The sequence below is a fragment of the Geotrypetes seraphini genome, chromosome 4, assembly GCF_902459505.1.
Source record: "Geotrypetes seraphini chromosome 4, aGeoSer1.1, whole genome shotgun sequence".
In the NCBI taxonomy this organism is placed as follows: domain Eukaryota; kingdom Metazoa; phylum Chordata; class Amphibia; order Gymnophiona; family Dermophiidae; genus Geotrypetes; species Geotrypetes seraphini.
In genome coordinates this window covers 17,977,279-18,003,364 of record NC_047087.1, presented here as the reverse complement: position 1 = coordinate 18,003,364, position 26,086 = coordinate 17,977,279, and the positions used below count along the sequence as shown (strand labels likewise).

The window sequence follows — 26,086 nt, the reverse complement described above, 5'->3', positions numbered from 1 at the left end:
AGACTTGTACGGTCTGTGTCTGTGTATGGCCGTTTGGAGGAGGATGGGCAGGGGAGGGCTTCAAGGGCTGGGAGGGTGTAGATGGGCTGGAGTAAGTCTTAACAGAGATTTCGGCAGTTGGAACCCAAGCACAGTACCGGGTAAAGCTTTGGATTCTCGCCCAGAAATAGTTAAGAAGAAAAAAAAAAAAATTTAAATTGAATCAGGTTGGGCAGACTGGATGGACCATTCGGGTCTTTATCTGCCGTCATCTACTATGTTACTATGTTACTATGTTACTCAACTCATGAAGCCTCCATTTAAACCAATTGATAAGGCTCAAATGAAGTATCTCACTTGGAAAGTGGTGTTTCTCATAGCCCTCACTTCTGCTCGAAGTCAGTGAACTGCAAGCTTTAATTACTGACCCACCATTCACTGTGTTCCATCATGACAAGATGGTTCTTTGTACTCATCCTAAATTCCTACCTAAAGTGGTCTCGGAATTTCATCTCAACCAATCCATCTTTTTTTTCCCCAAAGCCTCATTCTCATCCTGGAGAATCAGCTTTTCATACTCTGGACTGTAAACGTGCTTTGGCCTTCTACTTGGAACGCACCAAACCACACAGAACTGCTCCTCAACTTTTTGTTTCCTTCGATCCAAATAAGTTGGGCCATCCTATTTCTAAGCGTACCATCTCCAACTGGATGGCGGCTTGTATCTCTTTCTGCTATGCCCAGGCTGGATTACCCCTTCACAGTAAAGTCACAGCCCATAAAGTCAGAGCAATGGCAGCTTCAGTAGCTTTCCTCAGATCTACACCTATTGAGGAAATTTGTAGAGATGCTACTTGGTCCTCGGTTCATACCTTCACTTCTCACTATTGTCTGGATACTTTCTCCAGACGGGATGGACAATTTGGCCAAACAGTATTGCAAAATTTATTCTCCTAAATTGCCAACACTCCCACCATCCCATTCTGGTTAGCTTGGAGATCACCCATATGTGTGAATACCTGCCTGCTTGTCCTGGGATAAAGCACAGTTACTTACCGTAACAGTTGTTATCCAGGGACAGCAGGCAGCTATTCTCACAACCCACCACCTTCCCTGGTTGGCTTCTCTGCTAGCTATCTGAACTGAGGAGATGCGCCCTGTGCTGGGCGGGAAGGCACTCGCGCATGTGCGTTGCGGGCGACTCAAAATTTCTTCTAGCTTCTTCAAGCAAGTCTGCTTGTGAGGTGTCCGCATCTGGGCTCCGTCGATGACGTCACCCATATGTGAGAATAGCTGCCTGCAATCCCTGGATAACATCTGTTACGGTAAGTAACTGCTTTTCTGTAGCAGTGTATTACTGTTTGGCATGTATACAGGCTACAACTACCAGGCTGCTATTGATTCCGGATACAGTCGGGTAAGCAGTTTAACTTTTGTTTGGGGTAGTTTAAGCGGCTGTGTTGTATGGTACTCGTTGGTGTTGGTGTCGAGTTTCAGTTTCGCCGAGTCAGGTGTAATGGCGGTTGAGGCAGTTAAGAGGTGTTCGCACTGCAGGAAGCACCGCACACCGTCAGGGCTGTGTGCGGCTGGCTACTCAGAACTCGCGGGGGAGGAATCAACATGGCGCCAGAGGACAAGACCGTTTCTCATGCTAAAGATGCACAGCCATGCTCCCCTTTGATTTTGGAGGTGCCAGGTGCGAACACAGAGCGCGTTTGCAGTGAGGGGAAGTCCAAATGACAGCATCGGGCTTTCCTTGTTAGCAAGGGCAGTGATGATGCCGGGCGGATCGGTGGCTGTGCTGGCAGGGGTGCAGCTCTTGCCGTTTTCCCCTGAATTCATGGTCCTCTTACACAAGGCCTTCCTCTTGCAGAGCTCTCAGTTTTCACAGCAGGGGGAACAGGTTGGAGGGAACTGCTGCTCCAGCCGTTCTATGCCAGCCTCAAGTAGAGTCACAGTAGGCGGCAAAACAGCATAGAGTGATTCCCTCAGATGGACCCTCAATCTGACTCTAGCCTCTCTTTTCCTCTAGAGGAGGGGGAGGCTGAGGATCTGGAAGTAGAGGATGCGATGGCTAGGGAAGTGGATGACCCCACCACGCTGCTTCTGTTCAACGGAGAGTCGCTGTCTGGTTTTATTTCTAAAGCTTTATAGGGTCTGAATATATCTCAGGCCGATCCGCAGGGAACAGGGACAGCGAACCTCCTTATGGCGGACACGAGAAAACCGCCTAAAACTTTTTCAGTCCACAAGGCCATGCAGGAGCTTATCTTGGCGCAATGGGACACGACAGAGTCAGGCCTCCGGGTAGCTAAGGCAATGCATCAATTGTACCCAGTGGCACAGGATGAGATGTAAGCTTACGCGGGTAGACGCTTTTGTGGCAGCGGCGGTTACCAAGAAGACTACCTTGCCGGTTGAAGGGGGTATTGCGCTGAAAGATACCCAAGGTTGTAAGATTGAGTCTTCGCTAAAGCTTTCTTTCGAGGTGGTGGCTGTCACTTTGCAGGTGGCAGTGTATAGTTCCTATGTTGTGTGCGTGTCTGCAATGGATGCAACAGATGGATGAGAGGATGGAGTCAGGGGTGGCTCTCCCATCTGAGTTTGCAGATGTAGAAACATGTTTAGCATATTTGGTAGACACCTTATATGATGTTGTTCGCGCATCAGCAAAGTAGATGACCCTTTCGGTGGTTTCTCGCAAATCATTGTGGCTGCGCCATTGGGTGGTGGATGTAGCTTCCAAGCTTAGACTCATCAGACTGCCTTTTAAGGGTCAACTGTTTGGTGAAGATTTGGACAAGTTGGTGAAGGATTCTGGTGATTCCAAAACTCAGAGATTGCCAGAGGATAAGCCCAAGGGACCATTGAGGGTCTCACCTTCCCAGTCCTGTTTCCGGGATGCCAAATGTTATAGACCAGGGAAACAAACGTTCACTTCAGCTTATGGATCCAGCTTTGCTTCCAAGCCTAAGTTTCCGCAGAAGAATTCCTTTCATCCTACAAACCCCCGAACTCTCAGCCAGCCTGTCCTCCAGCAGTGTGTAATTCACAATGATGTGGTCTCGGGTCCCTCTGCTGGGCCTATATGGGGGCAGCTGTCTTCTTTCCTGGTGGAGTGGGCCAAGATAACATCAAATCAGTGGGTCTTGGACATTATTCGAGAAGGTTACAAATTAGAATTCTCCTCTTCCGTCACAGATTCTTTCTTGGTTTCCCTGTGCGCAGGGGTAGTTAAGCGGGAGTTGGTGAGAAGCTCTCTGCAACTTCTTCTGGATCTTGGGGAGATTGTGCCAGTTCCGCTGGAGCAGAGGGGCCAGGGGAAATATTACATTTACTTCATTGTGCTTAAGAAAGGGGGATCGGTCAGACTGGTTCTGGATTTCAAATGAGTCAACCGGTTTCTCCACGTCAGGCTTTTTCGTATGGAAATGGTGAGGTTGGTCATTGCCGTGGTTCAGCCGGGGAGAGTTTCTGAAGGAGGCTTACTTGCACGTTCCCATTTGGCCGCCACATCAATGGTATCTTCGCTTTTCGGTATCCGGGCACCATTATCAGTTTCAGGTGATGCCATTTGATCTTGCCACGACTCCATGGACTTTTTCAACGGTGATGGTGGTAGTGGCGGCCTTCCTTCGCAAGGAGGGGATTTGGGACCATCCTTTCTTGGACGACTGGTTGATTCGGGCATTGTCCAGGCAAGAGAGTTTGGTGGTAACACAGAGGGTGATTTCCCTTCTTCAATCATTGGGTTGGATCATCAACTTTACAAAGAGCTCTCTGATTCCCTCACAATCATTGGAACATCTGGGGGCACGGTTCGACACAGCTGTAGGGAAGGTGTTTCTTCCCAGGGACCGGGGTGACAGTTGCAGTCTCTGGTTCGCCTTCTTTGTCAGTCCCTGAGGCCGCGAGTATGGGATTATGTTCAGGTTTTCGGCTCAATGGTGGCGGCTCTGTAGGTTGTGCCTTGGGTGCGATTTCACATGAGGCCACTTCAGCAGTCGCTTCTCTCCCGGTGGTCCCCAGTGTCTCAGTACTACAGTCGTTGTCTACAATGGATGCCTCAGGCCTCGTTCAGCATAGAGTGATGGCTAAGCAAGCCTAATCTGTTCAAGGGTATGCCCCTGGCGTCGCCGGAATGGATCGTGGTCACCATGGACGCCAGCCTGTCAGGATGGGGGCTCATTGCCTTCAGTCCTCAACACAGGAGGTGTGGTCTCTGGAGGAGGCTCAGTGGTCAATCAGCCTTTTGGAATTGAGGGTGATGCAGCTGCCGCTCTGAGCTTTTCAGCCCTTGGTTCGGGGTGGCCGACGAGGGTTCTTTCAGACAATTATAAGTTTCGATGAGGATGGCTACCACACAAAGATTACAATGAATCAGCAGTTTGAGTGTGGCTTACTGAGGAACTTTGGTGCAGATCTATTTGATAAGTAGTAAATATTATAATTAAGGACTTAAAACTGTTGAGAAACAAGCATCACTTTAGACCCCAAGTGCAGTTGCAGAAGATTAAATTTCCTATGTTATATATTTCTGTTATTGGTGACAGTTTTGAGAAATAGTTTTGTTGTATTTATTTTCTTTATTAGAATGTTGAGTAAAGAAAATTAATTCTCACAAGAAAAAAAACCAGTGTAATAACTAAATCAAAAAATTCAGAAGTTATATATATTACTCGCCAGAGGTGGGCTAAACACTTCCGATAAGCATTTCACATAAAAGGTGGAGAAAAAGCCTCAAAATTCAAATTAACAGCAGTCCACAATCAAAACTTGATAAACATTCAATACTGCTTCATTTCTCATCATAGGCAAAAAACTCCACCACCACTGAAATGAATTTATCAAAGGGTGAAAAAACCCATCACTGTGCACAGGAAAAGAAAAAACACAACAGTTTACTTAGCTTTGGAAACATGGAACTCATTACCTCAATATATTAAAGACGAAAAGGACCTTATTTCTTTTAAAAAATCTTTAAAAACGTATCTTTTTAAAGATGCTTTTAATATTTAAATTTTAAAACATGATATAATGTTTCAGGCTTTTAAATTGCTCCCCTCCCTTTTGTTTTATCCTTCTTTGTTTATTCCTTATAAGAAAGAATTGAAACTTTTCCCTCCTTTCCTCCCTGTCCCATGTTTGTTTTAATTGTAAGATTTATGTTACTTCGTAAGGTTTTTTTGTAACATATTTTCTGTTTATATGATTGTACATCGCTTAGCAAATTGATTAAGCGATTAATCAAATACCAATAAACTTGAAATTTGAACTTGTCTGGCCAGAGAAAATATTGGTGGCGCTCACTAGATGAACCTTTCACAAACCATGTCCTCTTTTAAATTCCACAAGTCCTTGTTTCACCTCACACGAGGCTGTGTCAGGGAATATAATGCAGCTCAAAACTCTGTTCTCATTCCGTGCACATCGGCATTAGAATGGCCATTGCTTAAGAAGCCAAAAAATTACACTTCTGGGAGCACTTCCGGGGTCAACAGGCACCAATATAGGAAGACAAGAACAGCTGATGGCCAAAACCCGCCTCCTACTGTCAATCAAAAAAATGCGACCCATTCAACCCTTTGATTAAGATCTTTGGGCCACAAAGTGTCCAAATAAAAAATCCAGCATTGCTCATGCTGGTATAAAAGTCGTTACACATTGCCCCTGCGCTCAGTAGTAGGGACATGCTCCAGCACAAAACACTTAAATTCTTCAAAACTGTGCCGTTCTTTGACACAGTGTCGGATCAAAATGTCAACTTCCTTATGATGTACGACTTTTATACCAGCATGAGCAACGCTGGATTTTTTATTTGGACACTTTGTGGCCCAAAGGTCTTAATCAAAGGGTTGAATGGGTCGCATTTTTTTCTCTACCTTTTATGTGAAATGCTTATCGGGAGTGTTTAGCCCACCTCTGGCGAGTAATATATATAACTTCTGAATTTTTTAAAGAAAATTAAAACCAAATTATCTTGTACATAATCACTCATAGATTGCATAGATTATTATTCTTTATAGAATTTGCCATCCTTCTACTTTAATAACTTCTCTTTCTCTTTGCAGTATATGTTTGGGGAGTTCAGTCCTGACGAATTCAATCAGTTTTTTGTGGCTCCTAAATGCACAGTTGAGGTAAGAATTTTGTTCTTGCATTAGCATAAGCTAAACATGGGAATTTGACAGGAGTCTGACAATGTGAATTGAGAGAGGAAAGAGAGTAAAACCTGGCTGTCAAGTTGTTGAACTGATGGCTGTTCAGGTAACATTTCATTTTCAAATATTCTCTGTATTTTGTGAATTGCAGTTGAGATGAATATAGCACAGCAAATAAAATGGGATTGTTCCTTACATCTTTTTACCTATCTTGTGTATTTTATTTACAATGTTTATATATAACCCTGGCAATCAAGATCTTTATTTGGTAACAGAGAAACATTTGAAATAATAAAACAGACCCAAAAGCTTACATTGCCTTAAACCTTAAATTACTACAGAAGCCACTTTATTCATTTTAACTAAACTAAACTAAACCTTAGGTTTCTATACCGCACCATCTCCATAAGTCACAACTCCAACAGGTAGGGAATTCCAAGCCTATGGACTAGTCATTGAAAGTCTTTTTCATAGAAACATGATGGCAGATAAAGGCCAAATGGCCCATTCAGTCTGCCCAACTGGAGTATTCATTGTCGTCTCCTATCCCTAAGAGATTCCATGTGCTTGTCGCACACTTGCTTGATTTCAGACATTGTCTTTGTCTCCACTACCTCTACTGGGAGACTATTCCATGCATCTACCACCCTTTCTGTTAAAAAACCCCCAAAAAAAACCCCAACTATTTCTTTGGATTACTCCTGAGCCTATCACTTCTTAACTGCATCCCATGCCCTCTCACTCTGGAGTTTCCTCGCTTCATGCATATTTTTTGCCACGTAGGTATTTAAACGTCTCTATCATATCTCCCCTCTCCTGCCTTTCCTCCAAAGTGTACATGTTGAGATATTTACGGTCTAGATCAGAGGTGGGCAAACTTTGTGACTCGTGGGCCAAAATGGGTTCTTAAATTTACCAGAGGGGGTGGGGGTGGGGAGGGTTCTGATGTACCGCAGAATGATAAGAGAAAGGGCTAAGGCAGAAAGAACCCTCCCCCCCTCCAAAGGGCAGACTGTTGTCTCTGGTTTCAGATTTCATCTTCTTTTCACTCTTTTCCTTCCAGCGTCTGCCCTCTCTGTCTCTTCAATCCAGCATCTGCCCCTTCCATCCACTGTCTGCCCTCTTCCCCTTCCCTTTGGTATTTGCCTTCTTTCTATGCCCCTCTCCCCTTTCCATCCAGCCTACGCCCCCTCTCTCCTTTTTACATGATTCATTCCAGCTTCACTGCTCTCTTCATTTTTATCTCTCCTACACCAGATCTAGCATCTTTGTCCCTCTCTTGTTTCTTTTCTGACCCCATTTCCAAGCATCAATCTCTCTCTACTTTCTCATTTCTCTGTCTCTCCCCTTTCCCTCATCTGATCTCTCCTTTCCCTTCCTTCCTCTAACCTACCTGCCAGCTGTTTCCTTCCTTTTTTCCTCTCTCCCCTGTCCAGCAGTACCCCTTCCCTCCTCCCCCTGTCCAACAGTAACGGAGGGTGGGGGAGTCTGATGCTGCAGGAGGAAACGGCACTCCCGCGGAATTATGTGTATTCGCCACATAGAAACGCAGCGGCAACCAATGAGTGTTCAATTCCTGCCCCCAGCACTCCAGGACCCACTGCGAAGGTGGCCGGGAGTGGGACAGCCTGGGCCTGCACAGCAACACGTCCTCCTGGCACCATGCACCTGTGCTAGCCCCCACATCTGCGCACATACCGTCACCTGCAGCATGGACCAACCCCTGTGCACGGCACACCTGGGCTGTCTTTCCCCGAGATGCGCCACAAGCAAGCGTGCACCCCGTCATGGCGGCCCCGTCACCTTGGTCGAACAGCACACCTCTGCCGGGTCTGAGAAGCCCAGGGCCACCAGAGAACCACACCGACAACCCGACAGCACCCCAGCCCTTAACGCGGATGGTGGATTAAAAAAAAAAAAAAAAAAAAATTTGCAAGAATGCTGCCAACCGCGCATGCACCCCCAGAAGAGGCCATGCCCTGTATCAGAACGTGCTGTCACCCGACCAGAGATGACAGAAGACTCTGCAGGCCAAACCCTACGGGCTGGATTCAAAAGCTAAACGGGCTGGATATGGCCCGTGGGCCGTAGTTTGCCCATGTCTGGTCTAGATGCATTAAAGTCACTGATCGTCGCTAAACCAGTTTTGACTGCTTTAGCGACGATTGCATTTGCCGACCTGGGATACAGAGGGAGGAGTCTAAGGCCCTAATTGGCTCAGATACCTAAGTTCCCGCCCCTTGGGAAGAGCCTTGGGCGCCTGAGCCAATAATCCTTAGGCCTCTCCCTGTGCATCATATGATGCATTGAGGAGGGGAAGGACCGCCATTTTGGATCAGTGGGCCTCAGAGCTAGGGGAACCAAGCCTCCCTCCTGCTCTCTTCACACGAAGGGTACTGGTGGTGGTGGTGATGGGGAGGTTTCAGGGGAGCATCTGGTGGCTGGAGGGAGTGGGCATCCCTCCTACCAATTTTTTTCTCACACAGAGGAAGGGGCTTGGCAAGCCAGGAGGGAGTGGGCATCCTTGAACTGAAAAGGTATGACAGGATATAAATAAAGCTGCTATTATCCTTCCTGCCAATTTCCATTGAGGGGGGTGGATGTTGGTCTCCAGTATAGGTTTGTTTTGGGTTTTTTTTTTTTAATGGGGCTGTTCAGGCTTCCCCTGCCAGCTATGCGCAAGTGTGAGAGTTGCTCTCACAGTGATCAATCAGACAGGAGAGACGGGGATTATGATGAACCTCTGCGCGAATACATTTGCATGCAAATTTTTACTGCATAAGAATCAGTCAAAAATTGGATCGGAGCGGATTCATTCGGTCTTACTGATCCTGTTTAGTGCATCTAGCTCTGTCTGTCCCCATACACCTTATGACGTAGCTCACTGACTATTTTAGTAGCCTTCCTCTGGACTGACTCCATCCTTATTATATATTTTTAAATGTGCAGTCTCCAAAATTATACAGTATTCTAAATGAGGTCTCATAAGACTATAATAATAACTATACTGGGTCAGACCAATGGTCCATCTAGCCCAGGGATCTCAAAGTCCCTCCTTAAGGGCCACAATCCATTCAGGTTTTCAGGATTTCCCCAATAAATATGCACGAGATCTATGTGCATGCACTGCTTTCAATGCATATTCATTGGGGAAATCCTGAAAACCCGACGATTGCAGCCCTCAAGGAGGGACTTTGAGATCCCTGATCTAGCCCAATATTCTGTTTCCACAGTGGCTAATCCAGGTCATCATAAATTATAAAATAATCCTGAAGTCTAAAGGATCTAAATATGACTATAAGCAGCACCATAAGTTTAAGAAGGTTGTGCTATCAACTATTTTTTTCTTAATATCAGCTCACCATTCTGCCCAAATGAGTAGAAAGACTTGAGTTCTACCAGTGATATTGCTGGATAAACTATGGTGCCCCCATGCCCCATCAACCACTATAATGTAATAAGCAGCAAGTGAATTAAAAACCACATCGTTGCACTCATTACCCTGCCAGAGGAAATCCAAACTGGCTATAAAGCAGTAAAAAAGAAGTGTTTTTGAGTAACTGAGAGAGCACAGAGTACACCTAAGCTGCAGTCTTCCAAGGGTGGAATTGCAGACTGGCTTCCCAACTAAAGAAAATTATCTGGTAAGGCATAATTTCTCCTTTCTTAGCATCAGCTCCACTGTTCGACCAGAGGCCCTCAACCACATGACCTAGGTAGCGAACATCCCAACCAAGGAGACTTGCATCTGTAGTGACTAAGAGCCACTGAGGGGGGAACCCCTTTCAATAGATGCAATCGTTCTATCCCACCAGACCAGATTGAGCTTTTCCTTGGGTGTAAGAGGAAAAGGATGGTGAAAGTCCTGATTACATGGAAGCCACTGCGTTAAGAGGACCCTCTGTAGGAGGATGCATGTTAGCCTCACCCAAGGGACAACATCCAGAGTCACTGTCATGGAGCAAAGGAGAGCTGCCAGTACTCCCAAACAATGAGCATGTGGGGGGAAAGGGATTGGGACTTGTATACCACAAACACACTCCAGAAGGAACACCATCCCCCAGACCACATCGAACTGGACCCCCAGGTATTCCAGCACCTCAGAGGGCACCAAGTTACAGGTAAATCATTTATATCCCGCTATTGCCAACAAATAGTTAATGCGGATTACATATAAAGAGCAGGATTAATTAACTAGGATGCACATATAGAATAAGATATTATCCTAATCATTAACTACTAAGATTTAATTTCTGAAACAAAGTTTTGAGTGCTTTTCAAAGATCGTAAGCATTACTGTAGATAATATTTGAATTGGCAAGATAGACCACACAGAAATGGCCTGACAAGGAAAGGAGATAACATACAATCTTTTAGATTAAATTCCCTTTAAACTGGGGAATTGTAAAGTCAAAGTGTTATAAACATTATATTATTGGCCAACCAATGGCCTGCAAATTAAATTGTTCATATATAGAGGAGTCAAGCCATATAATATTTTAAACATCAAACAGCATACCTTAAACATGACTCTGGCTTCGCTTGGCAACCAGTGTAAAGCTATATAAGATGGTGTAATTCTATATGATTTTCTTAGTTTATAAATTAACTGAACAGCTGAGTTCTGTCTGCAAATGTTTAAACAAGTAACTTTAGGGCCGATTTACAACCCATAGACTTCACTTCCAACTTGGCCCGAGTCAGCCAGTCATCCAGGTACAAGTGAAACTGTTTCCCCTGGCGCCTCAAGTGAGCAGCCACCACCACCATTACTTTGGAAAAAGTGTGTGGTGCCATTACCAGGCCAAAGCATGGAACCGAAAATGCTGCCCCTGCACACAGAAGAACAAATACCTCCCTTGACAGTTCACAATAGGGACATGCAGGGTAAACCTCCTTGTGGTCTAGGGAAGTTAGAAATTCTCCTGGTCGAACCGAAGTGATGATGGAATTCAGAGTCTTATGCAAAAGGGCGGAATCTGCAGGCAAGCTTTCACTCCTTTGAGGTCTAGAATGGGCCGGAAGGTGCCTCCTTTTGTTGGGACCATAAAATAGATGGAATACCAGCCTTATCTGCGCTCCACTGGTGGCACAGTCTCCACCACCCTGATCACAAAGTGGTGCTGAAGAGTGAGGGAGACCACTTCCTGCTTTAAGGTCAAACCATAGGGAGAAACCATGAAAGTGTTGGGAACTTGACAGGCTAACTCCAAGGAGTATTCCCTGTCAACTACCTCCGGGACCCACTGATCTGAGGTGGTACGGGCTCACTTGTCCTGGGAGAGCCTGCCCCAATGGGACCTCTGAGGGGCCCAACATGCCCTCATAGGGCAGAACAGATAACTACTGCTCCCCCCTTGGCAGAACTAGACTTGCAAGGGCCACGAAAGGAGCCCTGTGTGAAGGGTCTGCCTGCACCCCCTTGGCCTGAGGAACACCGTGTGGATTATAAACACGAAAATTTCAATTTCCCTTGGCTAAATTTGATTTTCTTATAATAGCCTCCATAGGAGATAGATGGAATAGTATGTTGCAAATATTAAGCACAATTCACTGCATTTTCATATGGTAAACCTTGCATAAATGCAATCTGAAAAAATTAATTCCCAGAATAATGTACTGGAAAAGCCTAACCCTCCACTTTAAAAATGTAAGAATTCATTCCCACATTCCCAATACTAAGTAGTGTAAAAAGATGTTAAACCAACTCATCTTGTGGAGATTAAAAGTGAGCTAAAATAACTAATAGACAAGACAGTACTCCAAAACAAATGATCCTGCCTGAAATTGCTTCTGAAGTTGTGTGTGAAGAGACATATAAAGAAGCAAGATGTGTCCCTTTGGTGTGCCCCTTCTGTACGACTTACAGAAAGTTTCTGAGATTTCAAATTGCCCATCAACACTTTCTTTTTTTGAGTTCGCAATAATATCATAAGTAAACACTTGTTACAGAAAAGCAGAAAATGACAGAAAAACAGAAAAAGTAAATTAATTACATAAGAAAATTAATAATTGAAGAATTCAAGACATTTTCTTTCTTTGACCACCAATTAGGAGGAGGTATCCATTAACCCCATGGAGAGACTTTCAGAAGAAAAAACAAAGAATTTTACAAGGAAAGCAGAATGCGATTAACAAACCCACACAATCATTATTTCCCTAGCAACAGCAGCAGATGAATCCAGAGACGAATGGGATAGCACACATCTACCAGAAGGCGGAGATAGAAACTGATTAACAGGTGGTCCCATTGGCTGGCACTCCTCCTGTATCTCCAGTATTCTCTATCTCCCAGCAGGAAATGGTCGCTATTCAACTAGCTCCTGAATTCTGGCTGTGACTGGAACTTTATTTTCTCCTGTTGAGGTTTCTCTTCAGTGAGACTGCCATTCTGTTTCTCCTGTTGAGGTTTCTCTTCAGTGAGCTGGCAATGCTGTTTCTCCTGTTGAGATTTTCTCTTCAGTGAGACAGAGGTGTCTGGCTGAACGGTGCCGGCTTTAGGGGTAACACCTGGGCCCTCCCAGGTCCCTGCCTCATCCTCCCTCCATTGCTAGAGGGTCTGACTGGGTCTCAATTTTTTTCTTCTTTCCCTTCTCTGTAAAAAAAAAAAAAAAAGAGACCACAGTTGCTCCATTCTGCTCTTACTGCTGCTCAACCAGCTTTAACTGGCTTCAATCGGCCCTAACAACAAGCTTGTGAGTATGTCTCTGTTTTTTAATGTTGGTTGAACTTCAGGTTCTGTTTGGGAGTCTTAGTAATGAGGGTTCGGTCAACGTATGTTTAAGGAATGGATATTTTATTGAGGCTAAGTTTTATGACTAGAAATCCGTGGAGGGAGCCGGGACTTCCTGCCCTTTGCATGCACGCGCTTGTTTTCCTTGTTGGTTACAGCGCGGCAGTAGCGGTGCGATTTCATGTTCGCACTTGTTCTCATTGTTGGGTTTCAGTGCAGCAATAGTAGTCCTGTTTATTCTGAGGCTCTCTTTCATTGGTGTTTGTCATGGCCATGTGCAGCTGATTGTGCAGGTGCCGGTTTATAGCAGCGCGCATAAGATGGGACATGTTTTTTTCCGGCGCTGTGGGCCGTTCTTCTGGTTATTCCCCAAGTCTGATTTTCTTTCTATGCAAGCCGTGGCAGGGTAAATTTTGCAGGGCTTGAATCCGACTATGTTTCTAGGAGCGTTGATGCAGCAGCCACGTATCAGCGAGAATCAGGCGTGTGCTTGGGTCTCCGGCAATGGCGGGGGAGCTGCAGCGTTCCGGTAGTTTGTTTCCAGCTGACTTTGGTCAGGGTATGCCGGGGCTTCTCTCCTTTCCAGTTCAGACAAGTTGTATGTGTTTCACTAGCTTTGGGACAAGCTTGGGCAGATTTATATGTCTATGTCTGTGTTCCTGCTGTACTCCCTTGAAGGAAGTTGCTTGTTTAATCGGACTCTGGGGTTAGCACTCAAGGGGTTTACCAGAGAGACTCTGACCTGTGCTAGGTCAACCAGTCTCGGTTTGTCTCCGGACTGGGACGACATACGGCAACTCACGGCACGGTGAGATCAGCAATAAGATAGTGCCCTGTATTTCACACATGTATCTCATTGTCTCTCTTGGGGTCCCTGCAGATTGAGCCTTTGTCTGTTGGTAACTGTCCTTATTTGGGCCTCTGTCCTGAGCTGCATGTGTCCAGTAGTGGCACAGGATATATATGCCTAAAGTAAGTACAAACAGTTTCCAAGTTCGGGCTGTCTCTATGGGCATAATGACACTGCGCATCTTCCTGCGGCCAGGACTCTCTTTCTCTATTTCTGAGGGGGCCTGGACTTCAGATTTCCATGCTTATCAGGCTGGTTTCTCCTGTCGCCATCTTCTCATGGCACATGCTAGACGGACCCCCGACCAGACAGGAAAGGCTGTGCAGCTCCTTCTAACCAGGAGCCAGTTACCTATTCTATCAAACCTGTGCTATGTGGCTATTAGCCTCATCCCTGAAGCTCTCATTAGCGATGTGAGCTTTGTCTGACACCTGTTAGGATGCTGTTGTTTTCCACGGGGCGGTAGATGCAGCATCTTGATTGCGTCCAGTATGTATTCACTTTAAAGGACATACGTATTTCGCATGGAGTTAGTAATGTTTTCATGGTTCCAGTATACTCCTCTTTACATTGCGAAACTTGATTTTTTCCTAGGAGAATTTCTTTCTTCTTACAGATCCTACAGTTCTCATCCTGCTGTTCCCTGACCTTCTGCACTTCATTCTGAGGGGATCTTGACTTCTTCCAATGACTCTTCAGGCTTTCTCATGAGGGAGAAGACGCTATAATGTTAGGTCAGGGGGCTGTGCACATTTTTCAGGATGCTTGCCACTTTGCATCCTCCTTAGGTTTCCGGTTCGTTCTTGGAGTCTCTGTGTTTTGTGTTTCCCTTTTAAGTGTTACTAGTCCTCAGGGCACTTCTTGTAGTTCTTCGGGAACTAAGGGACGTTGTTCCACTTACTGCATGGTGCCCAAGACGGGGGCATTGGGCAAGCTGGATCCCATTCTGCTGAATTAGTTTCTCAGGGTTAAACATTTCTGCAGAAAAACTGGGAGAATATTTACATTTTCACTATGGACTCTGAATCGGCACTAGGTTTGCTTGCCTCTCTTGGAGCAGCGCTTTCGGTTATGGCACATGCCATTTCGCCTACCTAAGGCTTCACGAACATTTTAGAAAATGTGGGCAGTGGTAGCATTTTGGCGCTACCAGGCGATTCACCTAATTTCTTCTTGACTGACTGCTTGATTTGGATGTCTTCCAATCGGGCCATTTGACTGACACGAAAAGGGTGGTTTGTTTTCCTCAGTTCGTTGGACGGGAATCTTCGAATTGGCACAGCGCTCTTTTCTCCTGTACTATTTATAGGTATATTGGGAAGATGTTTTTATTCATATAGGAGAGAACTATGTTTCTTCCCTGAGACTAGTGCGATGGGTCACAGTCTCAGGTTTGCATTCTTTGGTCACCATGACCAAGAGTATGGGATTCTGTACAGGTTCTAGGATCCATGTCACTGACTCTGCTGGGAACTTCGGCTTTCTTTCCCATTATCTCAGGGCTCCAATTATTTGGTAGGCTCCTCAAACATCGCTCTGTATGTTTTGGTGGCTCGGTGAGATTTCTCTTTTCAAAGCATGCCTCGGTCTTTGCTGGACTAGCTCATGGCCACCAAACATTCCGGGCTGTCGGGTTGTGGGGCTCGGTGCCTTCCTTCCTCAGCTTCAGGAGTCTGATCTTTAGAGGGCGACTCATGTACTTGGTCATTCTTCTACTCTGGAGCGTGGTCAGGCTATCATTTCTGGAGCTTCAGACCATTCTTCCGGAATGACGTCTGAAGGTCTTTTCCAGTCAGTATTAAGATGTGGGTATTTCTCTACAGCCTGGGCAGTAGGTGATGTACTCAGTTGGCGGGTAAGTTGTGGTTCTAACTTCAATGGGTGGACCCTCATCTTCCTCTTCTGTTGGCTGATCATTTTATAGGTCAGGAAAGAGTTTGGATAGACTTTCTCTCCGCGCAATCTGAGCATGGCCATTTATTGTATTATTACACTGTGTACGCTGTGTACGCTCTAGAAAGTGTAAATGTTAGTAATAGTGAAATCTTCTACATCCTGGATATTGAGAATTTTGCTCAGGCGTTCCAGCTCTTTTTATGGAAGTGAGATCTCCTGGAACTAGACCTCATGGCCTCATCTCAAAATTCTAAGCTTCCTAGCTTCTTCGGCGGGCACAGGGAGTGGGAGTCAGAGGGGGTAGCAGCGTGGCTTCTTTCTTGCCTCTGGTTTCTCTTTTTTCAGTGTTTTCCCCTGGCTGATGATGGCTTGTATTTGCCATCTCAAGCTCACTTTCAGGGCACAGAATTTGTAGAATCTCTGGATTGGCTGCGCCATCCTTGCTATGTGGATCTGTTGAGTCTTTCGACAGCCGGACTGTTGAGTTTCCTGGTATCTCCGGATTTGCTCACCTAGGGTCCGATCAAAATGGATATTCGTACTACTTTGGTATTGCGACCTAGCTTTTGAAAAGTCATGGCTGACGTGTAAGGGTTCTGCAAGCAGATTGTTTCTTCTCTTATCCAGGCGATACAGACTTCTTCACCTGTGGCTTTTGCTTCCTTTTGGAGGTTTTTCCTTTCTTGGGTACTTCTCAACATTTGCACACTTCCAGAGTTCTTTTTTGGCACAAGTGTATTGCCAAGGGCTTAGCGTTCAATTCCCTTCAGCTTCAAGTGCCATCCTTAGCTTGTTACAAGGGCTAGTAGGTATATTGCTCTTTGCTTCCTTCTCAGCTTCATGTAGTTAAGTTCCTAAACAGAGAATGGTATATTCGTACACCTCTTAGAAAGCCCTGTCCGGAGTACAGTCTTAACGTACTTCTTTGCAGTTTACCAAAGGCTTTATTTCATCATTGTCTTTTGAGACTCTAGAGGGCTGTGCTGTTGAACACGGGGCTTCTTGTGGCCATGGCTTCAGCTCAGCTTTTTCTGAGTTGCAGGCCTTGTTTGGCGGGGATTCCTATTTCTGATTTACAAAATCTGGGGTGTCAGTTTGGACATACCACAATTTCTTTCTAAGGAGGTGTCATCCTTTCTTTTATGACACTGTCACTTTTCTTTCCTTCTTCCTGTGAGGAGAAAGTGGGAGATGTGCATTTATTCACTGCATTTTTATAAAGTGCCTAGCGTTCTCTGCGAGCTAGGTTTCTAACGACTTTTGGTGTTTAAATCACCTTTTTGTATTCTTCACGGGATGCCTCAAATGTATGGCGGCGTCCAAAGCCTCTATCGCTCGATGGGTCCAAGAGGACATTATTTCCGCTTGCTTGATGGCAGGGAAGCGGTTTGCGAAAGAACTTCATGACCATTCTGCCAGAGTGATGGCTACTTCTTGGACTCGGTCCAGAGGTTTTTTCCCTTGGAGGAGTTTTGTCTCGCGGCTACTTGGTCTTCCGAGAGTGCTTTATCTCAGCATTACCGGTTGGATGTGGGGGTGCATGCGGTGGATGCATTTAGTGCTTCAGTTGTTGCGGAGGTGGCGTTTGCTTCCCACCCAGATTGAGGATTGCTTTGCTACATCCCATTGGTCTCTGGATTCATTTGCTGCTGTTGCTAAGGAAGGAAAAATTATGTTCTTACCTGTTAATTTTCTTTCCTCTAGATGCAGCAGATGAATCCAGAGCCCCACCCTTTCTGGATATTGTCTGTTGATTTTTTCTTTTCCAACTTTCGAAGTTTGTTGTTATTGATGATTGTATTCTGTATTATTGCCTTTTGAGATTTGTTATGGGAAAGAAGTTTTTTACATGCTATGCCTCTTGATGGTTACGGATGCTTGAGCAAGGAGCTATACTGGAGATACAGGAGGAGTGCCAGCCAATAGGACCACCTGTTAATCAGTTTCTCTATCTCCGCCTGCTGATAGATGTGTGCTATCCCATTGGTCTCTGGATTCATCTGCTGCGTCTAAAGGAAAGAAAATTAACAGGTAACAACATAATTTTTCCTTCCAATTAAGCCTATAAATCATTAGAAATCTTTTTAAGGTCTAGAAAGGCTCTTGTGTTGGTACAAGAAAAGTATACTTAATCCCCAGATATTGGATCAAATATTTGCAGAGGTATGCCAATAGAAAAGAAGCACCCAATATTTTTATTTCTCACATAGACAAGAATTCTTTTCTACGATCTTGTGTAGTTTTTGATATGTCTGGGTATCCTTTGCCCAGAAAAAATTGAAAATAAAGTTTATCACAACATTTAAGTTTTGCTTGAATACGAAAGAAATTAGCAATGTTGCCATTTCCTTTACATCAGATAAGGATTCTTCCAAGACAGTTGATAAATATTTTAATTCATCTTTTTCAATTTCATCTTGTGCCGAGTTTCCTTCACCAGCAGCCTTAGAAGAAGAACTTGGAATATAATATATCTTATTAAATGGAGGAATGGCTTGCTGAGGAAATATAAGAATCTCAGATATTTTTTAAAGTAATCAACAGAATTTAAAGCTACTGATCTAGAGAAATTGAGCACTCGAATGTTGAGTCTTCCATTGAAGTTTTCAATTGTTCTAATTTTTGGTGTACTAAAGTCTTACCTTTAATCAAAGTTGTTGCTGTTTCTTTTAGGTCTTTTATTTTCGGTTGAACCTGCAGGATTTGTTCCACGGAATCCTGTTTGATCTTTTTAACATTTTTAGATAAATTATCTACTTTTCCAGATAGATTAAGTACCTCTTGTGTTGATTTAACCACCAAACCGTCCAGCCTTTACAAGGCCTGCCAAATATTTTCTAGTGGAGTTGGAAGCAGCAGTACACCCACAGTCGCTCCAAAAGTTGACTCTTTGGTGTTCTTGTCTTCAGGTGTGCCTCCCTCCAAGCTTGAGCCCAGGTTTGCAATTTCCACCCCTGGGATCACTACCGGAACAACCCGTGTGAACGCTGGACAGGGAGGTGTACTAGAAACTGGAGGGGGCAAAGATATTTCATGCCCCAAAAGACTGGACGCTCCATCATCCACGTCTATAGCAGGGCCCTCTTCTCTCGGTAAGATGGGTTGAAAGTTTGGTTGTATACCATTCTAAAGTTTGCTGAACCGGCGAGGAGCTTCTGAATTGGGACGGAGCAATTTTCAGAGCCCCTTTCCTTTTAGTATGAGGCATTTTAGGTAAAAAGAAAACTCTAGTTTTTTAAGCCAGCTCCATAGAGGAAGTTAAGAGACACCAAACTATCGTGCTGCCATCTTGGATCTGCTCCCATCAACATTTTCAATACAAAGTTCTTCTCTTCGTCTTAGCCTCCTCTCCAAGAGTGTTCATCAAATGCCTTGTAGTAGTGGCAGCAGCTTTAAGGGATCACAGATTTAAAGTTTTTCCCTATCCTGACAACTGGCTCATAAGACACCTCTTCTCAGGGGGTTCTCTCAGCAGCACTGTCCACATTCCTGTTTCTTCAACAATTAGGGTTAGAAGTCAACTTTCCAAAATCTCAACTTCAACCCTCTTAAACTCTACAGTTCATCGGAGCTCTGCTCAATACCGTTCAACTCGGGGCATTCATACCTCAACCAAGGCAGGACAATCTAATTCAATTATGCAGTCAAGCATACCATCTTCCGTCCATCTCAGCCAGACAAATGATGAGACTATTGGGCCATATGGCTTCTACGGTCCATGTTGCCCCCTTTTTTGAGACTTCATCTCAGAACAGCTCAGTGGTCTCTGGCGTCTCAATGGTCTCAAGCTTTCGATCCATTCGCACAGAGCATTACAATCGTATAATCACTTCGTCGGTCTCTTCAGTAGTGGATGAATTCGTCAAATCTTTCCAAAGGGCTGCTGTTTCAAACTCCTCCATATCAGAAGGTCCAGACTCGTCCATGTATGCTTGGGGAGCTCACCTGGATGGTCAATGGACGCAAGGTTGCTGATCTGCGCAAGAACAGATGCTCCACATTAGAGAATGACACGGTGTTTGTTACCCGCGGCTAGCCGCGAGTAGCCGCAGGTAACCCGCCGAAACGGGGAAGAAAAAATAGTGGCCTCTGCGGGGACAGGGACAAGTCCATTCACCGCCCCGTGGAGCAATGAATGGACTTGTCTCCGCAGTGAGGCAATCAAGGATCGAGCGGTCCCCACCCGTCCAATCACAGCGTTCCGCCATCTCCCTCCCTCCACCTCACCTTAGATATAGAGCACTGTTCTTCAACCGCCGGTCGCAGGAAATTTCTGCCAGTCCGCGCAGGGCCGGCAAGATTAAGGGACAGGCGCAAAAAAAAAAAAGACTCCTCCTTTTCCCCTGCTCTTACCGCCCTGCTGCAGTTGCTAAAGCCGACAGGAAGTCTTTCCGACGTCAATTCTGACGTCGGAGAGGACGTTCTGGGCCAGCCAATCGCTGCCTGGCTGGCCCAGAACATCCTCTCCGACTTCAGAATTGACGTCGGAAAGACTTCCTGTCTGCTTTAGCAGCTGCAGCATGGCGGTAAGAGCAGGGGAAAGGAAGGAGGGAGGATTTTTTTTATTTTTTGAGCGGCAGGGAGGCAGCAGGCTGGCTATGGCTAGGGAGGGAGGGAGAGAGGTAGACAGGCAGGCAGGCTTCGGGGGGGGGGGGTGGGACAAAGTGTGGAAGGCAGTGAGAGGGACATAGGAAGGAAGCACTAGGGGCACTAAAGACATGGGAAGGATGCACTGGTGGCACTAAAGACAGGAAGGGGCACTAAGGATATGGGAAGGAGGCACTGGGGTCACTAAAAGACATGGGAAGGAGGCACTACGGGCACTAAAGACAGGAAGGGCACTAAGGATATGGGAAGGAGGCACTGGGGGCACTAAAGACAGGAAGGGGCACTAAGGACATGGGAAGGAGGCACCGGGGGGCACTAAGGACATAGGAAGGAAAAAGGGAGGGAATAGAAAGGGACAATTCTTGGGCCTGAGTGCAGAAAGAAAGAAATGAAAGAAAGGATACACAGACAGAAGGAAACGCAACCAGAGACTCATGAAATCAATCACCAGACAGCAAAAGTAGGAAAAATGATTTTATTTTCAATTTAGTGATCAAAACGTGTCAGTTTTGAGAATTTATATCTGCTGTCTATATTTTGCACTATATTTGTCTATTTTTCTATAGTTACTGAGGTGACCGAGCTCGCGGAGATGGGGCGGAAATGGGGTTTTTAAATTTTAGTCCTATTAGTTTGCCGGTCCACAAAATAATTCTTTTATTTCTGCTGGTCCATGGGTGTAAAAAGGTTGAAAAACACTGATGTAGAGTATGACGGCTTTCTTTTTCGCCCAGCCGCAGGCGTTCAAAAAGCTGCACACGCGCGGATGCTTGAGTTGATCAATCTTCTTCTCTCCTGCAACTTCCGGTTGCGTCAGAGGAGAATATTGAACAAATGAGCAGCCGCGTGTGCGGCTGGGCGAAAAAGAAAGCCAGCATACTCTACATCTAAGGTGGGGTGGAGGGAGGGAGATGGCGGAACGCTGCAATCGGTCGGGTGTCTGCTGTTTTTGTATCACTGCCTGCCTGCGCTCATGTTCCAGATCCTCCTGTTGCTCATTGTACTGCAGCATCTGCATGATTATGTGCTCGGGTGGGCATTTTTAGTGTGCACAATTGACCTGATTCGAGCTATAGGTGAACATGGGGGACATGTCATTGCAAGGGAGGACAAGTCAATTGATTTATTTTATGTTCTGTTTTTACTACAGGGCAGAGGCACTGAAACAGATTCTCAGTGCAGTAGTAGTAGTGGCAGGACTCTCTTCTGTCTTCATGGTGTTTCGCAGTACTGAGGCTTATATGGATGCTGCGGGGACGGTGACGGGGCGGTGAATGGGATGGCAGTGATGGTGACGGGGCGGTGAAGGGGATGGCGGTGACAGTGACGGGGCGGTGAAGGGGATGCCGGTGACAGTAACGGGGCAGTGAAGGGAATGACGGTGACGGGGCGTGAAGAGGACAGAGAGCCGGGGACGGGGACAGATTTTTTCCCCCGTGTCAATCTCTACTCCACATAAACCTCTTGGAACTCAGAGTGATTCACAATGCTCTGAAGACTTTTCAACACAATATATCCAATCACGTCTTCCTGGTCTGTACAGACAATCAAGTCGCAATGTATTACATAAACAAGGAGGGACGGGTTCTTGGACTCTCTGCCAGGAAGCCGAGAAGATTTGGATCTGGGCAATTGCTCAAAACATATATCTCAGAGCTGTCTATGTTCAAGAAGCACAAAATAAACTTGCTGACAAACTCAACAAATATCTTTGACCACACGAGTGGATGCTCCACTCCAAAGTCTTGCATCAGATATTTTCACTTTGGGGGACTTCTCAGATAGACCTGTTTGCATCCCCCAGCAATCACAAACTGCCTCAGTTCTGTTCCAGTCAATACTCTCCTCATCGTCTGGAGGCAGATGCCTTCCCCCTGGATTGGACGGACAAGTTCCTTTATGCTTTCCCTCCGATTCCTCTCATTCTCAAAACACTGGTCAAACTCAAGCAAGAATTGGCTACAATGTTCCTCATACTTCAACTTAAGGTCAAAGATCTGATAACCCTACAGATCTTTCCATCTCGTCTAACTCAGTCAAGGATCTCTTTACATCCCAATCTGTAGTCCTTGCACCTGACAGCTTGGTATCTCTCAGTCTGACTTCACCAGAAGCTGATCTCTCTGATTCCGTCAGGCTCATTTTAGAAGCATCCAAAAAACCACCTACACAGCAATGCTACCAACAAAAACGGACACAGTTTTCAGTGTGGTGTGATCATCATACTCAAGATACTTCTTCCTCCTCCATTCCTTTAGTGTTGGAATACCTTTTACACTTATCCAACTCGGGTCTTAAAACCACTTCAGTCAGAGTTCACCTTAGTGCTATCAGTGCTTTTCATGTTCAACTTAACAATAAATCACTTACAGTTCATCCTCTGGTTTCCAGATTTATGCAAGGGCTTTTTTAACATCAAACCTCCTCTTAAACTGCCTCCAGTGGTTTGAGATCTTAATGTGGTTATCTCGAGATGGATGAAACCTCCATTTGAACCAATGTCTACTGCTCATCTTAATTATCTCACTTGGAATGCGATATGTCTAATCGCTATCACTTCTGCACGTAGAGTGAGCTTCAAGCATTAGTAGCGGACCCACCTTTTACAGTGTTCCACCATGATAAGGTTATGGATAAGGTTATGATAAGGTTCCATAGTGGTTATGGAATTTCATTTAAATCAATCAGTTGTACTTCCAGTTTTTTTTCCGAAGCCTCATACTCACCCTGGAGAAGCAACTCTTAAAACCTTGGACTGCAAACAAGCATTAGCCAATTACTTTCAGAGGACTCAAGTCTCACAGGACATCTTCTCAACTATTCATCTCCTTTGATCCCAACAGATTGGGCCACCCATTAACCAAGAGAACTATTTCCACATGGCTTGCAGCCTGTATTTCCTTCTGCTTTGCTCAGGCTGGGCTATAGCTCGGGGGCGTGTAACAGCACATAAAGTCAGAGCTAAGGCAGCTTCAGTTGCATTCTTGCATTCCACTCCCATTGATGAAATCTGCAAGGCGGCTACTTGGTCCTCACTACTGTCTGGAATCGTATTCCAGATGAGAAGGGCGCTTTGTTCTTATTCCAAACGAGACAGATGCTTTATTTTCTTAAAGACCAACTCTCCTTCCTTTCCTCTGTAGTAAGCTAGGGAGTCCCATATGTGAGAATATGCTGCCTGCTTGTCCTAGGATAAAGCACAGTTACTTACCGTAACAGGTGTTATCTGGGGACAGCAGGCAGATATTCTCACAACCCTCCCACCTCCCCTGGTTGGCTTCTTAGCTTGGTAACGGAACTGAGGTGCCGCGAGCTTCAGGGGCGCCTGTGCACAGTGTGGGCAGTCGTGAAGTTTCTTAAAACTTGGCGACAATTCACTTTTCATACTATCCATACCTGGCTCCGTGGATGATGTTATCACATATGTGAGACTATCTGCCTGCTGTCCCCGGGTAACACCTGTTAACAGTAAGTAACTGTGCTTACTCTATTAGCATCCTTGTTTGTTCTAATTCTGTTTATGAAAGACAGTTTCAGTGCTGTAGCCTACCCTGTAATTTGGTTGACAAGAGTAAATTGCTTTGGTCTTATCCAAAATTAATGTAAACTGAAGGAGGACAATCTTCTCCACAACCTTGGAAATGTATGGTGAGTTTGATAATGAATGATAATTTGCTGGATTGGAGTTGTCCAGTTGATGCTGCTTGAGACGTAACTGTACTCAGGCCACTTCCAACAAACAGGAAACTTCTCAGATGAAGGTAGAGTCAGGGTAGAGCTTCAGGAAAACTAATCACCATACTCGTGGTCCAGAAGGATTGTTTTTCTGCTGTGCTTCAGAACCTTTTTGTGTTTTTTCAGCTTCCTCCAGATAACCTTGTAGAAGCAACTCTTATGTAATTAGTATGTCAGACGTCTGGTAACAGCCAACAGTGTAAGTAAATTTTCATAGCTGAGCTGTAGGATTCTTGTCTTACTATTCACTTGCACTCTTGGTTATTTGGTATGCAACTCACTGATCAGAAAGTGAAGTTTCTTCCTAATGCAAATATTTTGTGTTCAGCATTTTTGATAAGAGCATTACAGAACTCGAACAACTTGGAATCCAAACTTTTTTTTTCCTTAATTTTTGCCCCAGAATCCGATTGCTGCTTTGGAATCTGAACAGTAAGCGGTGCTCAGCCCAAAGCTTCCCCTCTGCTGCAGCTTCCTGTTTCTGCCTGGGAGGGAAACTTTGGGCTGAGCACCGCTTGCAGTTGCCGATCTTGCTGCCTCTGTTGGTGGGGGTCCCAATCTTGCTGCTTCTGTTGGTGTGGGTCCCGATCTTGCTGTCCCTGCTGGTGGGGATCCCGATCTTGCTGTCTCTGCCGGTGGGCATCCTGATGTCTGAGTTTGTGGGACCAAGGAACGGATTAATCCAGTTTCTGTTATTTTCAATGGAAAAAATTGTCTTGGAACTCGAACGGTATTCTGGAACAGATTAAGTTCAGATTCCAAGGTTCTATTGTATACAAATTGCTTAAAGTTAGAAATGGAAGCCATATTTAAATAAACTTCCAACTGTCCCAATATGAGCTGCATACTGATATGGGTCACAAAATATTATTAAAAGGTGGAAAACCTGACCTCATCCAGGGATGGAAAATTTCCAGGCACCTAAAAATTAGCGTTTGCCCCTTCTACTGTCAATACAAAAGCTCGGAGAAAGAAAATATAGAACGCTCCCTCCCCATGGGGAGTGGAGGGGAAGGAATCTAAAATATGAGCAAAAGTAACAGGAAGTCCAAAAACAGACTTCACAAAGAAAATGAGCAAAACAAGGTAAAAGAAAGGAAATCCCTTACATTGCAAAGATTGATTTTTTTTCCTCTGGCTTCTAAACTTTTTGACAGGTGTCCAAGTTTTCTAAATCTTTTTATACCTCTGAATTTCATCAGATTCTTTATTATCTTATTATTGTTCTTGAATGCAGAAATCAAAATCATAGAACTAAATCTGGCAACAGAGTTGAAGTTTGCATTTATCTCCTGATGTATTCCTAAATCTGTACTTTCTGAACGCTTTGTAGAGTACAGTGAATAGATGTGTTAAGTTAAATACTGTAGTCTTAAGCTAATAATCTATTGTCTCTTTTTGCATACAGCTTCCTCCATACAATGAAACAGTTTCATTTGGTAACCAGTCCATGGATGAGCTCCATGATGGTAAGAACAAATGCATTATCTTGGTCTTTAAGCAGCAGTAGTAACTAGATTCCTCAGATTATAATGTTTCTAAAAATATGTTCTTTTGTGGTGGCATTGACCCTTTAAATGAGAAATCTTCCTTTTCAGGTTTGCAAGTGATATTTGATTTTCTCAGCTGGCCAGGAATACTGTGGAGGCAATGTTCACAGCCATTGGGGAGGTGGGGAGAGGAAACTGGATGAAGTGTATTAGTTTGTGGCCACTAGCCAAGAACTGTGTGGAATTGTAAGGGGGATTAAAAATAGCAAAACAAAATCCTCAAGACAGTTGTGAGTGAAAGCTCATTGCACCTTTAACCCAGTAGAGGCAGGTTACTATTTATCTGGAGGCCCAGAGGAGCAAGGAGAAAATTCTGGGTCAAGAAAGAAAAAATGTTTCATGTTTCTTTCCCTTGAACTACTGTGAGACCTCAATAGGTTCATAAGTTTACTCAGAAGCAAAATTAGTTAAGTAAAAAATTTCAAAATGAATAGCACTAGGTACTTAGAAATAAAATAAGCTTTTTCTTGAATTGGCTTAATGCCATTCAAATTAAGAGATCACCATATATTATCTGCTGCTAATTGTATATTTCCGTATTTTTCGTTCTATAAGACGTACCCCCCTGTAGAGG

The 26,086-nt window shown here is 44.8% G+C and overlaps 1 protein-coding gene across 1 annotated transcript in view; it reads left to right on the top strand.

Moving 5' to 3' along the window:
• The window catches only part of USP10 (ubiquitin specific peptidase 10), a 193,550-nt gene that overhangs the window by 46,348 nt on the left and 121,116 nt on the right, over positions 1 to 26,086 (top strand). Inside the window, exons 2-3 of the mRNA XM_033941815.1 lie at positions 6,051 to 6,119; positions 25,371 to 25,431. Coding sequence (XP_033797706.1) covers positions 6,051 to 6,119; positions 25,371 to 25,431 — 130 coding nt within the window. The remainder of the gene's footprint in view (positions 1 to 6,050; positions 6,120 to 25,370; positions 25,432 to 26,086) is intronic.